Here is a 26,579-nt window from a genome sequence, read left to right as displayed (position 1 = left end):
TTAAATGGACGCATGTTGGATTTATATGACAAATTATATTTCGGCGGCATGCGTTATTTGCACCTGCGACCCGCAATCCGCGCATCGCCTAGCCACGATCTTTTTAGACCGTGCCTCAACTGAGGTATAGCCTTAATATACGACCATATATTTCCGATACAACATTTCACGGTGATGTGTGATACGGCGAACTGCATACGTACAAATTTCCGGACACGCCAATTGGTAGCGATGTCGGTTGTCGTTTGCAACCGAAAAGGATTGGTGGTTCAAAGCCAACAGTATTTTTTTTTTGTTGTCAATTATTTTACAAACGGCTGTCACGAACTTCCTTACAAAACAGCCAGGAACTCAACCGTCGAAATTGCTCTACCACGAATAAAAATCTTTCACTTAAAAATGTATATACATACATAGGTACTTATATAAATTATATTATATTGTTCACTTGAAACATTGTAATTTAGAACAACAAATAAACAAAGCTCACCACATTTTCAGTTGTTGAGCTATCGTCAATGCCAAAGAGGAGTGCTTTGGTATAAAATCTGAGCCGGGGAGATCCCCGATGAAAAGTTGTAAAGTTTCCAGTCATGGTAGGGAACTTTTCTCGTTTAAAAGTTGGGAGCAGTTGGTGCAAAGTTAGCCGTGCGTTTACGCTTTGCCAAACTAAGTTTAGTTTTCGCTCTCTATATACTTGTTATATTTACTATGTGTATAATTTGTACATACTGAGATTCGGAGAAACAAAGTTTGTTTTGTTGCCACAATATGGGATAATTATACTTCACTAGTTCATTAATGTAAATATTGAATCATTTATTATCGTGTCATCATAGTTAACATAGTTATTTTCAAATCCGCAATGTTAGAAAAGATGTTGAAAAAAATTAGAGAGGCCAATTGAAGCTATTGTGTTAAAATCAGTTACCTAAATGAACCGCCTTTTCGAAATAATCAAAAAAGGGGATCGTGTACCTATATTTTTAGGGGTACAATGTTATAAAATATTATTAGATATACCAGTGGCGAAGGGTGACTTTTGGAAAGAGGTAGGCTGTGGAGATATGATAAAAAGAGCACACTTGTCAGGTATACTTACGAGAATAGTACGATATTTACTACTAATGAATAGGCACACACTAATAAATGATAACGACACACTAATTCAATGAAACTTCAAAAACTCATTGACGACATAAAAATGAGCGATGTGTTTAAATTACGTATTTTTCAAAACATGTATACCCATCAAAAATCATTAGATAAAATTTATTTATTTTTAAAAACAATCTATACTTACTTATTTATTAATATTCGATTAAACGCCGTTGAAATTATTTTTTTAATTATCTAATTATTAATGATTTTGGACAAAGTGCGCAGTCGTGACAACAATATTATGCGCGAATGTTTTAGGCTCTGCGAAAGGAGCTTGCCTCATTTCGTACAAATCAGCAGACTTGCTGAGGTTACGAGACGTAAAGTCCATACAAAAAAAATTCAGAATTATTCCAAACATAATCGGAAATTTATTTACGTCGAGAAGTCGCGGCATTTATTATTTAATTTACGGCGCGGCGCGCTGTGGTTTTTTTAATACCTTTGCAGTTGTTTTGTAAACTGTGTAATACTGTAATACATTCCTACATATGCGATCTCGTTGGCAAAATAAATTATTTTTATATAACATAAAATAATGAAGTGATTAAGTATATAAATATGTCAATATGCAATTAAAAAATATTTTTCTTAAGAAGGTAGGCTTTAAATAATCGCCTAGTATGGAGTCTTCGCCACTGAGATATACATAAGACATCAATCAATAACTAAATTTATGACTGACCGTATTCCCACAGTATTGTGTTAAATATTATAGCAAGGATGTTCTGATATAAATAAATAAGGGATACATTTTAAATTAGTTACTGATTAAAGTAGATTTATGCTGTAATTTTAAGAACTAGCTATATTAAGACAATGTTGTAGACTGGAGAGTATGTAATAATATGAAGTGTAATGTTCAAATAATAAAATCGATAGTTTATGATGTTTTTGTGGACGATCTGCTATATTTCCTTTATTCCGATTATTATATCCCTAGATATTCTCACGGTGAGCATAGCCCGTGAGTGGTTTCCATGTATAACTATAGTACTGATTATAGACATTTATTGTGTAATTTTAAGAACTGGCGATGTTCGCATCACGGGGTCGATAGTTATGATGTTTTTGTGGAACATCTGCTTTTTAGGGCACCTACATATTCTGCCCTTGACCCCTATCCATGGGAATACCGCAATTACGATAAATCTTTATCCAGTATCCAAACTATATATTGCGCATGTAGCACATATATAGCGGAAACTCTCGTTTCAGACGTCATACGGTTAAGTTATGTATGTTAAATACCTGATTATAACAATTGTCTAATAATTTAAACCAAGTATTTTAATCCATTAATAAGATAAAATCGTTAAGTATTACTAATTTTGGACTAATAATAGCAGCCTGGTTGAACCGTGTTTTTACAACAAATGGAATATTTCTTTTTTACAAGTAGGTATATTTGTAAATAATTTTCAATCCTGTGGTTAGACGAACACATAAAGGTTGGTGGATGTACGTGGCAGCGAATAACTATGGACGAGTGGACGGAACTAAGGGAGACCTTCATCCAGCAGTGGATCGACCCTGTCTGATGGTGATTATGGTACCTAATAACAAATTGGCTCGTTTAGAGTGTCGTGAACCGAAAAAAATCGATAACCCCTGACATGCAGATTTTTTTTTACTGTGTAATAGGTAATAGGTATAATAAAAATCTCAAAAGGCATAACGAATAGTCAGTGCGGACAAGAGCGCGAATTATTTATGGACTAACTTCCTTTGGGATGGCAGACCGAACGACTTTGAAGTTATAATTACTTTCCAACAAAAACAACAAAAAAAATGTTTTATATTATATGTCCCTATAGCGGGAAAACGCCGAAAAGTTTTCACAGCTTAAAGATAAAGATTTTCTTATTGGTTTTTCTTTTCGCTTCCGTTTAAGATTCAACTTTTTTTTTGTTCGAGCTCGTTTCTCCTACAACTTTCTCGCGTCAAAGATTTTAATCGGTTGAGATAATGGTGTTATTATTCCTTTTAATGCACCACGTTTCGCCAATTTGGACAAAAGAAAATTGCGAATGATTTTCTTTTTAGGGAGTGAATAGGTTTATAAATAAAATGTTATCAGTAATTGACAATCTTTCCTATACCGATAACTAGGGAATCCAATCCCGAGCCAAATTTTGGATCCCGAGATTTCGGGATTAACATTTTTTCGATAGTTAATATAAAATTTTTATATATACAAAAAATCGGTCAAAAATACATCTAGTATAATTAAATTTCTACTATTTAAGACATTTATTGTTTAAATATTGTGTACAAGAATCGTACATTTTATGTGGAATTTTTAATTTACGTTAAACTATTCACAATTCATTTATTATATGAGATTGCTGTTTCTGATAGTAAAGAGATAATGAACGGGTTAGCGAGATTAAAAATAGTAAAGTAAAAAATCATGGTTGATGGCCTTTCCGCTGCATAAATCTAATTATTCAGCCAAATATGAAACTGTCGTAAAACGTATGAGATCATGGTGGAATCACTTTGTTAAAAGTGCGAAGCATTGTTTTTTTCCAATATTTCTCATTTGTATTAATTTATGTGAAAAAATAAAATGAATTGGAAATAAAACTTCATTCAAACTCAGTTTATTTCTAATGTAGTTATATTATGTTATTAAAAGTATTTTGAAAATACCATAAAAATTTATAAAAAAATCAATCCCGAAAGATTCGGGATTATGTTTACCAATCCCGGGATTCATAGGTATCGAAAATAGGTCGGGATCCCGGGATTGGAATACCTACTGATAACAACAGTTTAAGTTCCAAATACAAATATGTCGAACTTATATAGTCTACCAACCCTATTCATAGTTGACTGTTAGAAAAAAAGGTAACAAACATAACAACGTCGCTTTTGCCAATCGTAAATGCTCTCATTATTTAAATTCCGATTTCCGATAATGGTAAAAATGTAAAAATTGTGAAATATATATTGAATACATATTTTTTACCATTGGTTTATTTAAATAAATGCACGTACGGTGGATGGTGTGTCCCTAGCATTATTTATTATTGAAATGAGAATACAGTTTTAGTACATATCCATTATTCAAAATTCTAGGCCCTGACCTTTCATCCGGGAGCTCCAGGATCGATCCGGTGAGGACACAATATATTTATGTGATTTTCTCAAAGCCTGGGTGTTTGTGATTGTTTCAATTGCATTATACAATTCTAAAATTATTATACTAAATGCATAAGTACTGAATTTAATTTTGGTGTGCTCTAAAGTCTAAACTAAACTAGTACCTAAATGAAATTTGATACTACCTATATTCATTAAATTCGTGTATTATGTCGTAGGTAATCGTTATTTGTCGTACGCCTGAAAGATGGTTCCATAACGCATAAAGCTCACTTTCACAAGAAACACATAAGGTCGACTATGCATAGAGCCCTATATGTATTGAGTAGTAGTATTAGTACTTTACGAATCCGAACGTAAGTTGGCCAACACCATCAGACAGATTCACGAATTTTAGAATTTTGGTGTGACTGTATTTGAAGGTGGCTAATGGGTGTGGAGTAACAGGCAATCGATCTCGAGTGTGAAAGAATATGGGATAAACTTAAACACGTGTCAAGAATACGTCATACGTCGAATACTGACAACTGCTCTCGGTTTATGCAATGACGCTCATTCGATATTGACTTGTTTGAATGTTGCAACACACACTATTGTACGTCTATAATGTGTGGTTCATTTTCGTAGGACACTCACACATTCAAAGCCCTGCGTCAAAATGTAGTGGATCGGTAAATAGCCTATCGAAATTCTATATACCTAATACCTATTCAATACAGCTGTTCTGTGGCTATTCCATTCCGAATCCTCCAGTCTTAAGATAAATATTCACCGTAAATATTACCATATATGTAGGAATTTCGAAATAATATCATTTATTTTAAATTGAATCTATGTTAAACAGTTAAACTGCATTATTTTAAAATAAATTTCATCGAAGTACCTATTTTTAATATTCGTACACCACGTCATCAAAGAACTGCTCGACGAAAATTTCATTTGGCGTAAATGATTTTCTTCCAGTTGTGAACCGGTCTTCTGGCTTCAGTAATTTTTTCTTCGTTTAAGTATTTTCGTGCAAATTATACGTAACCGTTTGATTTATGATGTATAAATGTCAGCCTCAAAGCCCGAATAACCGCTGCAAATAAATCGTACTTCTCATTGCTGCCCATATTCAAATCCAGAAATGTCCACAGAAAAACTAAGACGCGGCTCTATAAAACCGTCATACGCACAGTCGTTGCATACGGGTGCGAGTCATGGACGCTAAATGTGAAAGCAGCTGAAATGGTGGATTGCTTTGAGAGAAAGATCCTTAGTCGGATATACGGACCCATGAATGATGGTGGGGAGTGGAGAATTAGGTACAACACGGAACTATACCGCTTATACCAAGATACAAAACTCTCCAACTTCATAAAACTCCAGAGACTAAACTGGGCAGGCCATGTCCAGCGCATGCCTGAGTCACGGATACCGAAGAAGATCCTCGAAAGAAATCCAGGGGGGAAAAGGCCAGTGGGAAAGCCACGCACACGATGGGGTGATAGTGTTGCAAAGGATGCCAACCAGCTGCTAAAGGTCGGGAACTGGAAAGGACGTGCGGAGGACCGTTCCGGCTGGAGGACAGCGGTGGAGGAGGCCAGGGCTCGACTTGAGCTGTAGCGCCATCGAAGAAGAAGAAGAAATGTCAGCCTCTTGTGACAAAAATTATTAACCATCATCTCGGCGCTATTTTATTTATTACTATATCACAGAATACTCAATTACTGACCACTTTAATAAATAGTCCATTATAATATAATACCCACATAATATACTATCTTAAACACCAACGCAATAACATCTAGTTAGGTTGCACTATGTGCTGCAGTAAATAATGCATGGCTGTCTAGCAAACATACTTGCATATAAATTCATATTATAATGCATCTGATGCTCGAGGCACTTTTACGTTGTTTTGAGCACAAGGTAATCCATTATACTTTGCTGTGTTCATATATTTATATTACTGTGTTTTTTTTTTGCATGTAAATTTAATGCAAATATATAAACTTGCACATTTTAAGTGTCATGGTACTTGCATACAATAACAATACATTATTAATACATTTTTGGCACAATATTATTCATGTAGTCGTAGTGCTTTGGTACAGGCATGTCTAACTATCCAGTATCAAAACTGACCGCGATCTACGATGCAAAGGCATTACAAATTAAGCTTTCACAATCAAAAAGAAATACTCAATTTCCCATTCGCTGTGAAAATTATAAGTTTTGGTCATCTTTTGGGCACTCATCGTCAGGCTAATCTAATATGATACAAAGAGTCTACTGAATGAGTGTAAAAGAAAACTGCATCTCAGTTTAAAGGAAGACAATTCACATCGACTCTTTATCTCAGCACTGCGGCAGGCTGTAGGTGATGCAATATGAATAAATTAATATGGCGTGGTCATGTGGGTTTCCTCGTGGTTAATTTAAAATGTTATACAATTGTGCGTATTACGTTTCGCCGTATTACATTAACTTTATTTTTGTTTTTAAGTTCCATTTCAACAACTTTTATTATAAATCCAAGACTGATTTCCTCGTGCAACATTTTCACAATTTCATGGTAGTCACAATGTATATCGTATTTATTTGTAATTTTCTATGCCTAAAGGCTTGTTTACACAGGCATAGTCCTAATCATTAGTACTCGCTACTCGCACTAATACGGACACGTCTAAACAGGTCGTGTAACTATGATAAGTTCAATTATAGAAGAAATATGCGATGTTTAATTAATGAAACATTCATTAGAACCTTTCACACCAAGCCTTAATAAGTAATATGATTCTTTTCTTTTAAATATTTTATTAATATTTATAGAGCTTCGCAGTTCGTTTGAAAGAATTTTCAAAGAATTTCTTGCAGCCTAACAATGAGATAATAATATGGAAGCCAGACAAAGGGCAAAATCCAATGAATGAACTGAAGGGAAGTCATTACGGGAATGGAAAATCACGTAGCGGTTACAGTAAAAAATGAAATTATTTCAATGGATAAATAAATGAGAGGAAGAAAGTGTGTCCATTTCAATCTTTGACATGAGAGAATATTCCCAATCAATTGCCGTTGAAGTCAATAGAATAAATACCATATAATATATTATAGGAATTCATATTTTATATCTCTTCATCCGTCTGCTATTCGGGTATATAATAATTGGAAGATATAACAAAGAATCGCTGGATATAAACTTTATTAACTTTTTCAAATCCTACTTTTCGCATCGCCGCCAATGTGTCGAGTATGCAGGCGTGCATCTGGCGTTTTTCAAACTTATTCAGTTGTTCCCCAAGGATCAAATCTTGGCCCAATTATGTTCCTAGTTGACCTTGACCTATGTGCCATTTGCAACATGTCGCTTACCCCGATGATATTATTATTATTTATTGGTACAATTTAGTAATAGATCATTTTTTACTATTTCCATATTGATTTAAAATTACAAAATAATCTCAATTAAACTGAAATTTGATTGAAAAAAAAACTTGAATTTAATACCCACAAATGTGTCCACATTAGCTTTTCTTAGTCACAATCTCAAATTATATACAACTATATTATATGAAACAGCTTAATGAACCATCAATCTGAGATCAGAGATCTTGACATATTATTCAATTCATTTTTCAATTCATTTATTTTTTTAACATATTGTGGACATTACAAATTATAAGTTTAAGACGTTCACAACATGACATTTAGAAACAAAGATATATAAATATAACAGTAGGTATTACATAAAAAAAGAGATATATCAGTAGATGAATTAGATAGGTACAAGGAAGTACACCGGATGAGTTAAGCAGACCCTATTTTAAGAATTTATAAAACAACATCCACCTAAACTCATTCTCACGTAGGTGGAATATATCAACACCCGAAGCAATTTCGTTGAACATAGTTATCACTCTCCCAATTGGCATTACCAGTGACAGGTTGGTTCTGCACCTTGGGAGAATAAACAACTGGTGGTCTCTATTTCTAAGATAGTTATCAGGGACACACAGGTTAACACTGCCCAGAATGGCAGAGTTCTCATTTATTATTTGACTCAAGATTATCTTTTCACTCACACATCACTTATACAGCTCTGCGTACAGGCACGCTTCTAGGATTCCACCGTGAGACAAACTAAACAATTCAATAATCATATAAATCATATTTTTTACCATGTCTGATCCTAATACGATCATAATATGGGACTCCAAAAGAGTTGAGGTTTTGTATTAACAAATTTTGTTTTTACGAGAAACGGATGTTAGCCATATGCTTAACCTATTAGGTCTATAATAATGCTCTGACTCATATACAAATTGAAAAACAATATGTGTACTTGCCAGACCCAGGATTCGAACCTGGAACCCACGCCGTTATAGGGGCTATCGTGGGCATTTATTTTACTCAAATAGAAAATTCATTACCTGTACCTATATATTATTAAACAATACTTATATTATAGTTATATACTATTATTATTGTTTATTTTTATACTTACAAATAATTTTAAATGCGTACCAAGTATCTGTACCGAAATCATTTCAATGCTAACTTAAAATAAATGAAAATTCTTGGCAAGACTACAGACTACTGACACTGATGGACATAAAATATCTTGTTAATTCATTCAAAGATAATATAATTTAATTCGTAAAATTTGTTTTATGACGCAAAAAATTGGCTTAGCTAAACATCATTGATGTTGAAATTGCAATCCTATGACTAATTGAGAGACTGGGAACACAAGGGGTCCAATTGCATAAATAATGACTACCTATTTTAAGTACAGATAAGGCTAAATGTAAATTATGTAGTGTACTTACATTTTGTTCTGCATCATTCTGAAAACAATATGGTGCTCTGAAAAGAGGCACTGCTAAGATAAAATACCATAAACAGAGCGTTGTTGATACAAAAATACTTTGCATGCGAATTTAATGCAATTCCAAAAATTAGCAATGCTGAATTTATAGTGATAAGTACTATGTTATTTTTTTCTTAAGATACGAATCGTCCTACAAATGTGGCAATCAGTGGTAAGTGCGTACAGACCTACAAACTTATCTGAAGAATGGGATGGGGGAGCCACTGTCGAAAACTACCCAATCAAGACTGGTAACTGGACAAAATCTGACATTCGAATGAAATTTTCAAAATGACGTCCTATGGTAGTTTGTAGTTCCATTTTTGGCCATTCTACTCTAGAAGTCTTAGAGTCTGTACTAGAAATTACTCTGTTTTCAATCAATCTATGCTCCGGACTTAGATACAATTGTGGGGGTCAACACCCCCTGGCCGTGTCAACAAATAAAAATAGCTGATATACTGGATTATTTGTTAGGTTATCATTCTAAAATGCATGAATTTTGCCGAAATCGCGTATGAAAATTGCCACTATTCCCGCCTGGCTTCCTCCAGTAAACAGACTTATACCAGTAGTTTATATGAAGTAATAAGTTACAACTTTGCATTGAGACCATTTCCACGTAGGATTCTTTTTTTTTACTAAAAATTTGTATTTTCATTGTATCTTAATTATCACTTTTACCACTTGCGTCCTCGGCACCTGTTATTGTGAGTAATGTGCTGATTTATTGCAGGAATTTCTTATGAGCGTGCTGAAGTATTTTTGTGTCATTGGGATTAAATCAAGGTCAATAGGTATCTATTCAACGTTGTGACTTGAACGACGTATGTATAAACCAGGGATTCTTAACCAATAGGACATACTCTATGTCCCCTGAGCATTTTCCCCTGCTCTCACGTGGTATAGTTTCCGATATTCTGGAAAATTTGAATTTGTATACAACCGTCAATTACATGCTTGGTCGCAGCAGCCATCACCTATTTTGGATGAAAGCTGTTTCCTCAGACGCGCGATTTTGAACATGTACCTAACTGATTTTTTTAACGGTACATGTTCAAACACACGCGTTAACATCATTTTACTCCCTACTTCAATTATAGTGTGTCAATTTATGGCTACGGCCGTATGTTGTAGATTAATCCCTGGGGAATGCCAAAAGAAATGGCGTATTTCAAAAAAACACTACCTTATTCTAAGGTCAATAATTATTATAAAGCAATCATTATTCATAGGATGTTTATCACACTTGAATGGTCAAAGACATAGCTTATAATTAATATCTTCAGAATTATCTTCAAATGTGTTAATCTTGCCCATTTTTTGAATAATAAAATGCCTAATTCTTGTCAATTTTGGGATCACAGAGATTATCAATATAATTTTTTATCGTAAATATTTCACTATAATTATCTCATCATAAATTATACTAATGGTTTTATAAATGCGTTTAAAAATTAATAAACGTAAAAAATCTTAACACCACTGCACAGTTGTGTACCGAAATATGACTACATTCTAAAACATTAGAGCGAGAGGTTTAAAGAATACTATGTTATGTAACAAAAATACTTCATGCAGTCATCAAATGTTTAAAATAATTATAAAGGATAATAAGGCTTCAAAATTATATAAATAAATTATCTACAACGTTTAAGGAATGTCCAGGATCATGCTTTGAAAATGCAATAAAAGCTCCATTTTGACCTACGCTGAGCATGTCCCCCCTTAACCATCTGACTCAGTTGCTACAAGTACCGACTAATGCTTTCAATATCTAAGGCAAACCTGAAGATCACTTCACCTAGTCAACTTTATCGTTTATTTAGTTGATATTTTTACTATTTTCCCATCAGCCTTTAAAAAATATAGTAAAAGTACACTCGAATCTATAGCAACCTAAGTCTTGGTCAACTATTCTCGAGTTAATACCCGAGCATATTAAATTGAACACCCCTCCCGCCACGTCTCATAATACGACCGATTAAGACCGGGTATGTTACCAGGTATGTTGGCTGATGGATTCTGTTATATTATCCAGCAATCAATCTTGTAGTACGTACTATCATGGCTCGGAGGTGACATTCAATATTCAACAAGTGAAGGCAGAGAGATTTTTATTTACTGCTAAACGGACAGGGTCCGATTGACTCGTTACCTGCAGCTCTCAAGTAAGCGGCAAGTGACGAAAATTGTAATTATCGCTGCCTCCCGTTAATCGATGACTATCCATTTTACATGAGGCATGACTGGGGGGGTTCCGTATGACCTCTCGATTTTGATATGTCAACATTTGACTGATAAGTCATTTGGTTATATTTTACAATTCGTATCTAATCAAATTATGTACAAAAATATAATCAAATCATAATATCAGTATTAATCATAGTAGACGGAGCTACCAGAAATTGGTTCAGGCCTAATCCCCAAACGGGAGTCAATTTAGAGGATATTATTTACTACTCATAGAAGAGGCAGACTAAAAATTCTCAGAGCAGATGTAGTTGTCAATAATCAAATTGGAGAACAAGCATTGGAGATTAAGATGAGTGGAAAGTAACTAAAATCACGATGATACATGTGGGGCATTTACGTAATTGTCTCTTCTTCTTTATATTCTGCTACCCGTTACAATTCGACAGTGACGTCCCTAGGCAAAATGCCGCCCCTAGGCAGCGTCAAAAAGCCGCCCCATTTTTTATACAGTATTTTTATCACCCTTTCATAACCTTTCAGTATTTAAGAAATGTGTTGTATTGATACATTACTAAAAAATATACACCAATAAAGCATACAAAATTAAATTTAGATATAAAAAGCGAATAAATATAATTAAGTTAGATACTTACACAAATCATCAAAGTCTATTTCTATAAGTATACCAAATCTCGATTTGCCGCCCTTCGAGTAACTGCCGCCCCCAAGCGACGCTCAATCTGCCTACCCCCACGGGACGTGACTGCAATTCGATGGAGCTGCATTCGTATCGTTCACTTAGATTTTTTCTCATAATGTGGCCGAGGTACTGTAGTTTTCTGGTTTTGATCTAACGCAGAACTTTTCGGCCCTATCCTATTCATTTAAGAACGTCTAACAGTGAAATCTTGAAATCTCAAAAGCCTCGACTATCCGTGATATCTCCTGGGTTAGCGTCAACATATGCATGCCATTAAAAAGGGTTAAGAGGATATAACACCGAACCATACGCAATCTCATGTCTAGGTTGAGGTATCGATTTTCTGATTTTGACAAAGGCACTGACCGCCATCTCTTTTTTATTTCTTGAGACTGGCCCCATTTCTCATTCATTCATGTCCCTAAACATGTATATTGGCTCAATTCGTCCATTGCTTGTCACAAAACTTTACTTGTGTTTGGTGTCGCTATTTTTGACATTATTATTAATAATTTCGTTTTATTGAGATTCATTTTAAAATCATATTATGAGTTGTAAAATTATGGCACAGCAAAATTGATACACTACACTTATATGTAGTAAACTAAATTCAACATAACCTACGTATAGCAATGTTTGAAATATGAACTTCGCAAGAACGTTAACTCAATCAATTAATAATATTTCTGACGTGCCTTTAAAACGTGTAAAGCCGGCTTCTACAACGTCGCACCGAGCTACGCGAGCTTTGATGTTGATGAATGCCTCCAATTATTTTCGCATTTCATTTGAAGTTTGCCAAGGAAAACGAAAACGACGCAAAGTGAAGTAAAGAAAAAACTCCCCAAATTGCAGCGGCCTAGCACAATTTCGCGTGTGATTTATTTGCCCAGATGTGATTTATTCGCTCTGATGGTTTTTGTACTACTATTAAATCAACGGGTGTTTTACGGCCGAGTCACGCACCAAAACAGTTACATCCATAATTAGTAATCATGCCCATTTCAAACATACCTCGTTAGCATTATATTTTCTAGAATCAGTACAGGAACACATTAAGGCAGCGATTTCCAAACTGGGGCGCGGAGTGTTGTAAAGGGAGGCGCGAAGTTTAACACAAATAATATAGCCACAGGTTTGCAGTTTGCAAATGCATAGTTTATAAAACGTCCGCTAGTTATAAACTACACGAAAACAGTTTAGACTAATTTTATAATAAGTACCTCACTTCTATACTATTGTGAAGCGTGCTGGCTATCTCGTGAAAAAATTAAGTAAAGGGTCAAATCATAATGTTGAAATTTGAGGCAAATTTGTTCAGGATCGATAAGATGAGTTGTCTATTTGGTTGAAATTTTAAAAAAAAATGAGTAAATAAATCAATGCAAGGACCACTAATGCATTCACTGATTTAAAAAGAGGAAAAAAAGTGAAGGCATTCATAAAAAATTGGAGCATAGGAAATCAAAATTACAAAAAGTAAGTTTGCCAAGTTTGTAAGAGCCCGTTTCAGGATGTGGGGCCCATGATAGAATCCATTTGTCAATGAACGATGATGAATTTGGATTGACTAGAACTACTATTGAAATTGATGGTGCTAATAAACAAGCACATTCGTCGCATGAAAAACAAATTAATTTAAAAATGAATATATTATAAGTAGTATATACCTTGTTTATTTTTATATACTTTTTTCATTTTTGTATTAGAACATTGTTGACTATTTAAAAAGTTGTCTGTATTATTTAATGAAATAAAGGGGCGGGGAGGCGCCGAGATTAGATTTTTTTTTAAGGAAGGCGTAGTAACGTAAAGTTTGGAAACCACTGCTTTAAGGATGGACTTTGAGCCCAGAAGCATATGTGACCTAAAGGACCACTAACAATAGTGTACATTATCTTGCTGCAATCCTCTCCCTTCTCCCATTTTGCCCAGGCAGGAAGGATCTGTATTGATGCGGCTGTGTGGATAATTTTTCGATACTATCGTTCATGAACGACTCATGCTTACGTGTTTATACTACTTCTACCAACATATTACATACCCTTTTCACAGCACATTTTTTTAATCATTTGAATTAGATAAGTATTTCATGATTGCAATTCGCGCACATTTTACGGATTTCCTTTGTTTGCGTACAAACAATTTTAATTACTTTCAACCGTATCAAAAACCTTTTAACGTACGAGTACAACAGAAGAAATTCTTGGAAGGTAAAAAAATACTGTCGGAAAAATGCCTGGTTTATTTATTTCTCTAACAAAAGCGGCGCCCACACTCTGTTTATTTTTATTTTTTTTTCGTTTGTTTATTTTGACGGACGACAACTTTGACATTTGCCTTCCCGCCAGGTTCTTTCGTAATAATAATTCATTATAGTAGTATTACGAAATAAATACGATTCGTTCCTAGTTGTCTATGACTACAAGGAAAAATATCGATTTAGTCTCTGATTAATGATTATTGTTTTTAATTGTCTCGCTGTCAGTTTTTGGCTTTTCAAATTACTACTAGCTTCTGTTCAGTATAATAATAATATACTATATTACAAATTATTATTTTTTAATATACGTTTCTAATCAGATTGTTGAAACATCATTATTTGACATTTTATTCTTTCAGTGCAACGAATAAAAAAAGAAAGGAAGGAACATACTGATTCATTGCAGTATAAAAACGGGCAACCAAATTCGCCATTTTGGAAAGCGACGATTTTTCGTAAACAAATATCACGTGGTCTGTACGTGTGCGTATAAACTTCGTATACCTATGTTTGTAATTTTGTGTATCATGCAATGTCTTCCGTAATTTGTACATAATATGCTCAATCCCTCTTTTTTTTATTCGTAGTTTCAGTGCCATATCCGTTATTGGACATCGGGGTTGATTTTGGCCTTTTTTTCTCTGTATGTCGCTGTTGTGTACAGTGTTGAAGCGCTAAGCTTTAACCGGTGACTGAGATTCTTGAACTAGAATGTTCTCCTTCTTCCATGACCTCGCTTACGATCATTGAATGATAGTTGATTGATTAAAGTTGATATCTTTCAGGATGTCGCATGATGTGGTCGATGAATGACAATTGTCTAGTTACATAATATTACTTATGTGATCATTTATTCTGTTTTTTTCATCCTCGACATCGTCTTTATCTGACGTACTCATACATAATTGGGAGGAACCTCAGAGATTAACCGAAATAATAAATATAGGAAAAAAATGTGCCGAATGGGACTCGACTAGGGAATCCAATCCCGAGCCAAAATTCTGATCCCGGGATTTCGGGATTACAATTTGACAATCCCGGGATTGGGATTTTTTTCCATTGTTAATATAAAATTATTATATTTACAAATAACATTGATAAAATCGGTCAAAAATAAATCTAGTATAATTTATACTATTTAAGACATTTATTGTTTATATTGTATACGTTAAATCTTGGAAATACACAAGTTTAATGGAGTAAATAATATTATAATATAAATAATAATGTGAATTTAATATGAGATTGCTATTTCTGATAGTAAAGACATAATGAATAGATCAGCGAGATTTAAAATAGTAAAGCAAATAATCATGGCGTACTTATGGCCTTTCCGCTTCATAAATCTAATTAGTCAGCCAAATATGAAACTGCTGTAAAACGTATGATATCATGGTGGAATAATTTTGTTAAAAGTGCGAAGCATTGTTTTTTTACCAATCTTTCTCATTTTTAATAATCTATGTGAAAAAATAAAATGAATCGGCAACCTACACATCAAACTTCATTCAAACTCAGTTTATTTCTAATGTAGTTATTTTGTATTAAAAGTATTTTTTCTGTTATATTTTCCATAAAAATTGATAAAAAAAATCAATCCCGAAATCCCGGGATTATGTTTATCAATCCCGGGATTCATAGGTATCGAAAATAACTCGGGATCCCGGGATCCCGGGATTCGGGATCCCGGGATTGGATTCCCTAGACTTGACCCACTTCCATCACATTCAATTAAGCTAGCAATACAATTGCTAATCGTATCGAAATTTCCTAACAACTAAGCTTTTCAGTTAATATTGACAGTAGTTATATATACAAATTTTAAATCAAAGTAAGTATGTAAATAATTCTAACTTTAATTGTTAACGTCTCAAAGAGCAATTATTAAAGCATTTGAAATATTACTTTTATTATCATTACAAATTTTAATACTTAAAAATAATTGTAAAATGTTAAAGTAGCTACGTTCAAAATTACGATTCAATTACGGTAGCTAATAAAAAGTTTTACCGAATATATTATTTTTAGATAACAGTGTTAATTGAGGCTAAATTAAATATAGGTGGGTCTCATTCGCGTATTCAGGAAAATGTGTTTTTTAATTAAGTACTATTTTATGACATAAACGTATGTTAGTGATCTTTATATTGTGTTTGTTGCATTTGATGAAAAACAGAAGGGCATCATAATGACACAAATATATTTCATACGCCGCTTGCGGTTTCGTAAATTCTCTCGCCAAGTCAAAGATATTCATACTAAATTATGTATTTTTTTCTCATTTCCAGGACTGGGAAGCAGGTGGCGAGAGCGGTGCCGCAGCACGAAGGTGGGCCCGACGACAGCAGGCCCAGCGCGTGCTGTGTGGTGCTCCCGCAGCCCTCAGAGGGTGTCGCGCTCAAGTATACCGTGCCAGGGGTGCAACGCAGTGGTATACTGCCGTCATCATCGGCTGCAATACTTCCACTGGGGTAAGATCACATATTTTGTGACGAAGTCTAAGAAGAACGTTTTTTAACACCAGCTATCGTCAAAGTATTATCCTTCTAAGAGCCTACTGTGCGACGATAGGAAGAAACTGCCTCGGTTGAAAGCGCGGACATTTAAATGGCCCAGAATTTTACTTTCAAAATATTTTTTTGCAGAATTGCATCGAAGTGTTCAAGCCACAGGTGAGCACGGGCTTAGAAAAATTCCTTTTATAAAAATCTTTGATAAAACAACTTTTATAATGACCGAATAAAGATAGCGCATAGTAATGTTAGGTATATATATACCTACATCTAGAAAGTCGACAGAATGTTTAAAATTAGCTAACAACGAGACTCAAAAACCTTGGACATATGTCGACTTTTAGGTACACGATACTGTGAGAGTAGGGTTTTTTTATCAAAAAAACTGTAATTAAATACATTTCCCTGATAATTTTCATTTAAAATAATCAATACATATCTTAACAATCCAAAAATTAACTAACTAACTAAAAAAAACGATGTAAATGTGAGACGGATTTCATGGATATTTGTATCATTAAGATATTATAGTTTTAGAAGTTCGTTGGAAGGCGACAAAGTCTTTTGAATAATTAATATAATTATTTATTTTATTGTTTATTTATTTAAAATCATCTTTTTCGAGAAAATTTACATAGCCTTGAATCGGCAACAAGTTGTCATTACTGATTAATTGATGGTAAAAATATGTAGTATGTATATTATATTATTTATAATGGTAGAAAACTCTTGTCAACTACAATTAAAATTCGATTAACGTCAAGTCAATAGTATTTTTGTTTCATTGTATAATAGACTATATATTTCTCCCGATCGTCGTTACATATTTCAAAACTTTTCCGGAAACTATTACAACATACAAATATGACGTAATATCCAGCTATGTTAATAGTTTTCCACTGTGCAAAGAATAATACAAAAGAAAATGGGAAATAATTCGACATCCGTGACTCGGCAGTTTTATTAATTTGGCCCGTTACGCCGTTGTATTAAAAGTAATATAATATTCGACATCAGCTGACGTGCAAAATTTCCACCAAGTTAAAGTTCTGGGAACGTTGTACTGGAAAAACAAATAAAGTCAAACAGAATGAAAGTTTGTCTCACTATATACACTATACACTACTAAGTTTTCTACGAGCGGATACATTTTGTTTTATGAAAAGTTTCGCGAAAATTCGAGGAAACTCCGATCGTTTTTCTCTTTTATGCGATTATTATACAGAAGAGGAGGATGGAGATGTCAAAATGTGGGTTAAAATATATTGTTCTCAATAGGCATGGAAATATTTTTTTACAATTTTCCTTAGTATATGAAAAATGTAATGATTTATATTCAATTATTCATGAGTAATATTAAGGCTATAAATAATCAATTCTATTCGAGCAGCTCCTTTGCAACACCGACTTTTCAAGGCCCTGTTAGAAGATACTGAAGATAAAAAAACATGATCTTATTCTGCATACTGAAGTACGTTGGCTCAGTAAAGGAAATGTTCTTACAAGATTTGTGAGTTTAATTGAAGAAATAAAAACATTTATAAACGATAAAAAGGAAAATTATGATGAACTAGCTGACTTTCGCTGGCTGATTGATTTGGGATTTCTCATAGACAATTTAATTCTTTAAATTTGGAGTTGCAGGGGAAAGACAAAAACATAGCTGAAATGATAAGCTCTGTAAAGTCATTTAAAGCTAAATTGGGTTTGTTGATATCACATCTGCAGATCAATTCTCTCGTGCATTTCCCACATATGAATAAAATGCTAGGTAACAATAAATTAAACGGGTCATTATTTATTAAGCATCTTCAAGTGTTAAAAAAAACAATTTGAAGAGAGATTTTTGCAGTTTACAGATATCGAGCCAATTGTTTCCTTCTGTATCAATCCTTTTACTTGCCAAATAAATGTAATGGAAATGGCCGCATGTATTGCAGATTTTGTTCAAGGTAAGACAGAAGAACTAGAGTTAGAAATTTTGGAGCTTAAGAATGATATTTTGCTTAAATCCTTAATATCAGAGGACTTTTGGAATACAGTGGACAGAGAAAAGTTCCCATTTTTGAAAAAAGCGGCATATAAAATTGAATCATTTTTCGGTTCGACATATTTATGCGAATCATTGTTTTCAAACATGAACTTAATAAAATCAAGATATAGATCTCGACTCACCGATGAGCATCTTTATGGTTGTTTGCCAACAGGATTATCGTCATACTCTCCTAATTATGAGGCACTGGCCAATGATATGCAATGCCAAAGATTAGCGGCTCTCGTGGTGCAGTGGGTAAGGCGCTGGCCTTCCACTCGAGAGTTCTGGGTTCGATTCCCGGTCATGACAAAAGCATTTATGTGTTTTTCTCAAAGCCTGGGTGTTTGTGATTGTTCAAAATTACTAACAACCACCTTGTACGAAAAAGCAAGACATGGTTATTAATAATTCTAAAAAAAAAATGCCAAAGATCACATTAACATATTGATATTCTATTTTTTTATAAAATGTTTTCTTTGTATTTGTGTTTTTTGTTTACTTTGTAAATACATTTCGCTGTGTGTATGCATTTTGAATAATAGTTTTATTATTTTGAAACATTTTTGTTTATTATTTATTAATAAATTATGAATAAGAGAAAATAAATTATGGGAAAATGAGAAGTTATGGAAGGAGTTTGTCGATTAAAAATAGGTGGTGCCCGCCACCCTACCGATATTTTAGAATGTGCTCTAGAGTACAAAAAGGTTGGGAACCCCTGCCTTACCCATTAGATATTTCAGTTCCCATTATTTCTGAGTTCCCTGGTCGCACCAAACGGCTTCGTGTAAAAGACAAAGAAATCGCATTATATATGTGGATTCGATCTATTACCCGAGTCTAGATACCTTTCCGATTTCATTTAAACCGTAAGCCATCGCGTTGTAATCTATAATTTTCTTAAATAAACCCCGTTCTCCGCAACAATGAAACAGCTCGACATCACAGGTTATAGAGCTGGTGCCAATTTAGTTGAGCTTCATGTCGATACCTCGAAAGCTTCTTCTCCCAAAGTTAAGAATGATACAACGCATACAGATAACACTTGCAACCATTTATTGTGACTAGGTAAAGGGACATAATTATTATTGGTGGTGGATTGAGAATGGGATACGAGTAGAGAGTCACGCGTATAGATCGAAAACGTTGTAGGAACAAAATCAAATCGATTAAATCTATATCTTCATTTTATACGTCTTTTATTTTCTTATTATATTCTTATATTTCACGCGGATGAAATCACGAATTGTCACTAGTAAGATATAAGATTCTAAATTATTAGTCTTCATCTTTTGTGCTGTCTTCTACCGAAATTTAGCGACCATCTTACAAGTATTCCTCCCCATTCTATGAAAATCGTATCAGATCCCCAGCGACCTGGAGATTGCAAAGCCAAGATCTTTCTAGCTACGCTTATGTTGCCTTCTACCTTCCCCTGCATTATGGGTTGGAATAAATCATACTGTGGGAAATATGGCCGAAATATGCAGCTTTTCTGCACTTCACTGTAGCTATATTATGTTTCTTATTCTTAATAAACCATTTCTTTTATCCAACGAATAAATCATAAGATTTGAAAATGTAACATTCCATATTATATTGAATATACATAACTTGAAACTATCTCAGATTAGAGTTAAAGCATATTGGCGCGAAACCAGTGAATCTACGGGTTCAAATCCCGTCGGTCGTCGTATTTTTTTCAAATGTGATTTTTTCTAGTAGTTAGTATTAGTATCTCATATTCTATTATTCGTTCGTCTTCAAACCTCCTCAATGGAAATTTGATCAGCCCAGAATACCTTTATGGTACGCCGATAGGGCCACATCTCGAACGCCGCTACCCTTTGTATTCTCCGTTCCTTTTTACCTTACAGACTTAGACTCCCTATGTAGACCAGTACGTAGGTAGCACATGATCGCCCTCCATCGAGTACCCACAACTATGCGTCGATTTCAGAAGAGATGTTTCATTTTTTAAGTGCTTTTTGCCATCTCACAGTCCTGCTCAGAATCTCAAGGTTAGTTCGTCTCCAGTTTTCGTGTAAATCAGCACTTCTTAAACTGGGGGGCGCGGTTCTCTAGGGGTCTCTCGAGCTCCAGCCAGCGAGCCGCGAAATATTTCAATTACAATACTTTATCCGCTATGGATAAATAATCTACTGATATTTATGAATTATTTAGATTTTTTAATTTAATAGCATTTACATCATTACTGGTAGGTAATAACAAAATATAAACATATGTCGTGTATGTCAAACGGAGACTTTGGAACAAACCCTGCAAATTAGGATTTCAAACATTGTAGAGTAAACGTTTTATAACTTTTTTGCATTCTTTAGTCTTTAACTCTTTACTATACTGATACGCCTCTTTGCCTGATTACCTCACATAAAATTTGATCAAATGATATTTACTTGTATTATTATAATATGTAGTAATAAATAGACAGATAATATATGTAAAAAAATATATTTAGAATATATAACATAATTTTCATCCTAAAGCCGGAGTGAAAAGTTATGAAGCATAATATACTCTACCGGATATTGATTCATTATGTAAAAATATATAATCACACACCCCTGTCAATAAATTGTTTTTATAGAATGTAGCTGTTTTTTTTTTAATTTTTGCTTTGCAGGCAATTAAATGAAATGTTCTGTTATTTCTAATAAAAATCTACCTATAATCATAATTAATGGTAATTACTTTTGGTCACTGAAGACTAAAATTTTTGGAGAGGGGAACCTTGAATTTTTTCCTGATTTAGCGGGCCGTGGTATGAAAAAGTTTGAGAAGCACTCTACAACCATCTACATTGTAGATGATAAATTAAGTACGACTGTCAAACTCGATCGCACATTGTTATCAATTATAACTTCGAAAGCGATAATAGCTAAGTACCAATTACACAACAAGTCGCACGATTCCAACACGATATACCTCTGCGAAAGTTTTCGCCAATCGATCTCTATTATGACGGGGCGGTCTTCGTCATAGTTCCGAGTCGCAAAGCCGCCCCCCGCGCTTCCCCGGTGCCCTGGTCTCGCCCCCGCTCAAGATCCCCCACAACAACCAGTCCCCCCCACTCCGCCCGTCGCGTGTCTGGAAACTTTCTCCCCGGGAAAACTGGAAAATGAAATAACCACCCTTACCTACAGCTTTCTCGAACACATTAGCGCTCACGATATGATTTGACATTGTTAGTAAGTTTCTTTATGATTTAATGTTGAGCACGATAATAAAAATTCCGATCCGGTAAGATCATTGGAAAATACATACCTAATAATATGTATGTTGTCTTGCAGTGCAGTATGTGATTGTTTCACTTCTACTACTACACTAATGTCATTGAGTAATGTCATAATATCATAATTAGGGATTCCAATCCCAGGACACGAACTATTTTCGATACCTATGAATCCCGGGATTGATTTTTTTTATCAATTTTTATGGAAAAAATACGAAAATATAACAGAAATAATACTTTTAATAACAAATAACTACATAGGCATAAACTGAGTTTGAATGAAGTTTGATTTATACCCATGTGTAAGTTGTCGATTCATTTGTTATTTGTAAATATATTTTTTTTTATATTAACAATGAAAAAAAATGCCAATCCTGGGACCAGTCCCGGGATTGTCAAATTGTAATCCCGAAATCCCGGGATCAGAATTTTGGCTCGTGATTGGATTCCCTAATCATAATCAACATACCTGTTGTACCGGTAAAAAGAATAATAAATAAATAACAATTTAATCTTAAACATGCGCAGATGCCATTTCTTGTGCAGACGAATTACACAGGGTAAATTTGATCATTGTTACGGATACTTTTTCCTACTGTTCTTGCATCGAACCCACGCCTTCACTGTTAGGATGAGTGCTATTGCCCTTTGAGCTTCCTGATTTAAAATGATCTATTTTAAATACTTCAGTATGAAATGACAAAAAATATATTTAAAATAAATCATAAATAAATTTGTTTAACACCTAACGCTATCTATTAATCTTTTTCTCGATTTAATAATTATATGAGTCATAGGTGGACTTATAGCTCACACCCAGACAATGAAATATATGAGATTTTTGATTGTTCTACTTTTTTTATAATAATTATGTATGTTTTTTGAGGTTTTTCAGAATTATGTATTTTCATAGAGCTTATGGAATGAATTTTTCATCAATATTTTTCATAATATATATTATGTGATCACTGGTAGGAATAATTTTCGTACGCTTTATACACTAACTAATGTCATTGTGCCCCATGGCCTGTTGTAGAATTAAAAAAGAATCTATATATTATAAAAGAATATAATGATATAACTCAATCGAAATGTATTAAATAAAGCTTTAATCTGTTAAGTCCGTACTGACCTCAGTGAGTCAAAGAAAGCTCACTTATCGTGGCAGTTTTCATAGCGAGGTCTACACCGAAAGTTTACTTTTGCCAGAGGGTCGCTTTTCCCGGGGGTTCCTTGCAAATTCCGATGTCGAGTCTCCCTTGACGCAGCCCCTCCGAACAGATGCAGCCCGGTGCAGTGCGCTTTATAGTATGCAGGTGGCGTCCGCATTTCCAACGCATTTGCATAACGTCACTTTGTTGCGGCCCCAAACTAATGTAGTTTGTGAATATTTTGACATATATGACTATAATGTTTGCCTCACAAGTATTGTAGACAGTTTGGTGACGTTTTTCTCAATCGGCAACGAAATGCGTATTCTTTATTATCATCACGGCAGTAAAATTAGGCTTCAACTACTTTTTGATTTCGACGGATTTTTGCTAATCAATGCTTAAAGAGATTTATTACATAGTGGTTTTTGAAACAAAGAATTTTATTTTGTTAGTTATTATTAATCGCCCACGATGGCCGAGCTGTTTTGCGTCAAGCTTGTAATGCCGTGGGCCCCGGGCCTCGCACATCACGTTATATTGTTTTTGGACCCATATAATACCTATAGTATACACATATAATATGTTGAGCAATTGGCTATCATTCATTTTTCGTAAAAACAAAAATCTGTGAAGGTGCATGTTATAATCTTCTTAGGATCGAACATGGTTAAAAAATATATTTATAAGCACACGGTTATTTACATAATTGCAGAAGATTTAACTATATAATGTACACAAAAAATGACGAATTATATTTAGTTATTACGTTGATAGAAGTTAACATAATTATTTTTTTTTACACCATGCGGCAATGAGAAAGGGAATTTGGAGAACTGTTTACGATGACTCGTTTGCCAAGAGAGTAACAATTTTCAAGCTACCAATGGTAAGTATGTATTGTAGATTACCACTTCACCGATGGATCGTGCATCTATTGCTTTTCACATTATAGATGTTCCCATAACTTTAAACTGCCACACGGTGTCTTCAGAGACCATTATGTGATACTTGAACTAATTTATTACAAGCTAAGTACCTAAATATCTATAGTATATACTGCATTTATGGAATTATTATTTTTAATGTTATATATTTGAAAATGGAATTGCACAGACTAATAATGTAAGTATATGTATACGGAAATTGCATTGCTAAAAGCGTTATGCTAGCAATTTTCAAATACGTATGGCAATGGAGAGACAAAACTAACCGCTGTCAGAAACTTACTCGGGAATGTATCATTAGTTCAAATATTATACAAAGGATTGCGCACCTACTTTATGCTTACTAAAAAGCATTATATTCTGTAATAACAACTTCTCCTATATGAATGTAATGTTAAACATTCAATAGTCCAAGATATACAAAGTATTTTATATATTTAATCTGCTAAATACATAATACTGTTGTATTTGATACAATCATCACCTGAAAAAAACTAACAATATATCTGTAGCAATCATCATGTCAGCATTATAGGTGTGACATACTTCGGTGTTCATGTTTTGTTATCAAAACAAATCGAAGTTGCGATGGGCAGTTGTCAGCAGATTTGTCAATCATACCTAGGTCAATAATGACTACATGATTTATTAAATTGCAACCTAGATATACAATGACTCTTATAATGTATTGAATATTCAGTTGTATGTATAGCGAAGGATGATGATGGAAACAGTCACTCCTCACTCGTCACTCGACACTCTATCATAACATCTCGGTACACCACAGTCCTTCGATATATTCAGTAATAGCAGTATACCAGTACACTTCGTCGTAACTTCTGTAATTTTAAACATTGTATGATTTTATTATTGTGTCAGTAAATAAACTCTATCCTCAATTCATCGTAGCAACTCCAAACAGACTTTATCTCTACACTCAGCATCCTCTCATATCTGCTATTATTGTATATGTATAGTATAATATTGTGTCCCAGATGAATTGGCCATCAGCCAACATCATTCTCAACAATCCTCTCACAATTGTGTCGATGAAAAATCGGTTGCACTCTTGATTTGATCCATCAAACTGCGGGGAGCTCCACCTCGTCATACTTCCGGGCAGTGTCACAAAAAACCGGCGTCAACTGAAAGTAATCATAGGAAAATATATCTCGAAAATCTAGCTTTTTGACGGTGACCTCGTTTGTCCGTTTCACCGTTCACAAAATGCTCAATATCTACCTCTAGTATTGCCAGTGCTTTCTTTTACGTATATTATGATGCAATCGATTCGTCAGAAGATTTAAAAGAGACGTCGAAACACAGTGACGTCCCGTGGGGGTAGGCAGATTGAGCGTCGCTTGGGGGCGGCAGTTACTCGAAGGGCGGCAAATCGAGGAGAATTATTATTTGTATATAGAAATAGCTAAAATTATTTTTTTTACGCGTTGTAGGTACATAATAGCATAGTAAAAATAATAAATCTGTGTATTGCTGAATGGTACAAACCAAATGTATCAGAAATATCAACCAAATAAGACCTCAGCTCTGGTGATTTGGGTAAATGTCTAACTTATATTATATTTTTTGGTTAAATTAAATTTTGTATGTTTCAGTGGTACCTACTTATATTTTTTGTTAATAATGTATCCATAAAACATATTTCTTAAATAATATCTTAAATAATAATTCTCTAAAATACTAAATAGTGGCATTTTAGCGCTGCCTAGGGGCGGCGTCTTATCTAGGGACGTCACTGAATGAAACAGTTGAAACTAGTAATATAAATTGCAATTTTAAAGGCTCACAAATGTACTATAAAATAGTATTCAAAGCATAATTAAATCTCTGCAAACCATGAAACCATGAACCAAAGCCATAGAAATAGATACTTGAGCATAATAAATAATCCAATATAAAAAATATGTGTCATCAAATTCATCTTCAACAGAAATTGAATAGGAAAGAGATCGTACATTGGTAGATGGAATTTATGTTTTTCGTGTGGAACCTAACTTGCCACTGAATACCACGTTATAAATACGAATTATAATCACTGTCCTTCTACTAGCTTATTCTCATGTTATTAAATACGAGACGAGAAAACTTTTGCGAAATCCAATAATCCAATATTCTTATCTGTTCTTCATATATCATTGCTTGGAGAAGTACTTAACTTGTTTGTGCATACCCTTGAGTGCAAAAGTCAGCTTCGTTCACATAAGATCGATTGTCCTTTCCAACAACTTTGTATGTTTTTGTTTGGCGCCTACTGCAGAAATAAGTTTTCGCAAAAGAATGTTTGACACCTATACTGTAAGAAGTTTTTCTATCTTACTTTTCCAATGTGTCGCTAGATTTCAAAATCAGCCAAGTCCATGATAGATGAATTGG

The 26,579-nt window shown here is 34.0% G+C and overlaps 1 protein-coding gene across 2 annotated transcripts in view; it reads left to right on the top strand.

The window, feature by feature from the left end:
- Kdm3 (Lysine demethylase 3) overlaps positions 1-26,579 on the top strand; it is a 590,511-nt gene that overhangs the window by 170,631 nt on the left and 393,301 nt on the right. For both annotated transcript variants that reach the window (XM_085942105.1, XM_085942104.1), the window contains exon 4: positions 16,575-16,757. In XM_085942105.1, the coding sequence (XP_085798231.1) occupies positions 16,575-16,757 (183 nt within the window). The remainder of the gene's footprint in view (positions 1-16,574; positions 16,758-26,579) is intronic.

This window comes from Rhyacophila brunnea, unplaced genomic scaffold (assembly GCF_057557595.1).
Source record: "Rhyacophila brunnea isolate RB1 unplaced genomic scaffold, BYU_Rbru_1.0 scaffold_14, whole genome shotgun sequence".
NCBI classification, from domain to species: domain Eukaryota; kingdom Metazoa; phylum Arthropoda; class Insecta; order Trichoptera; family Rhyacophilidae; genus Rhyacophila; species Rhyacophila brunnea.
This window is presented reverse-complemented; position numbering and strand designations above follow the sequence as displayed.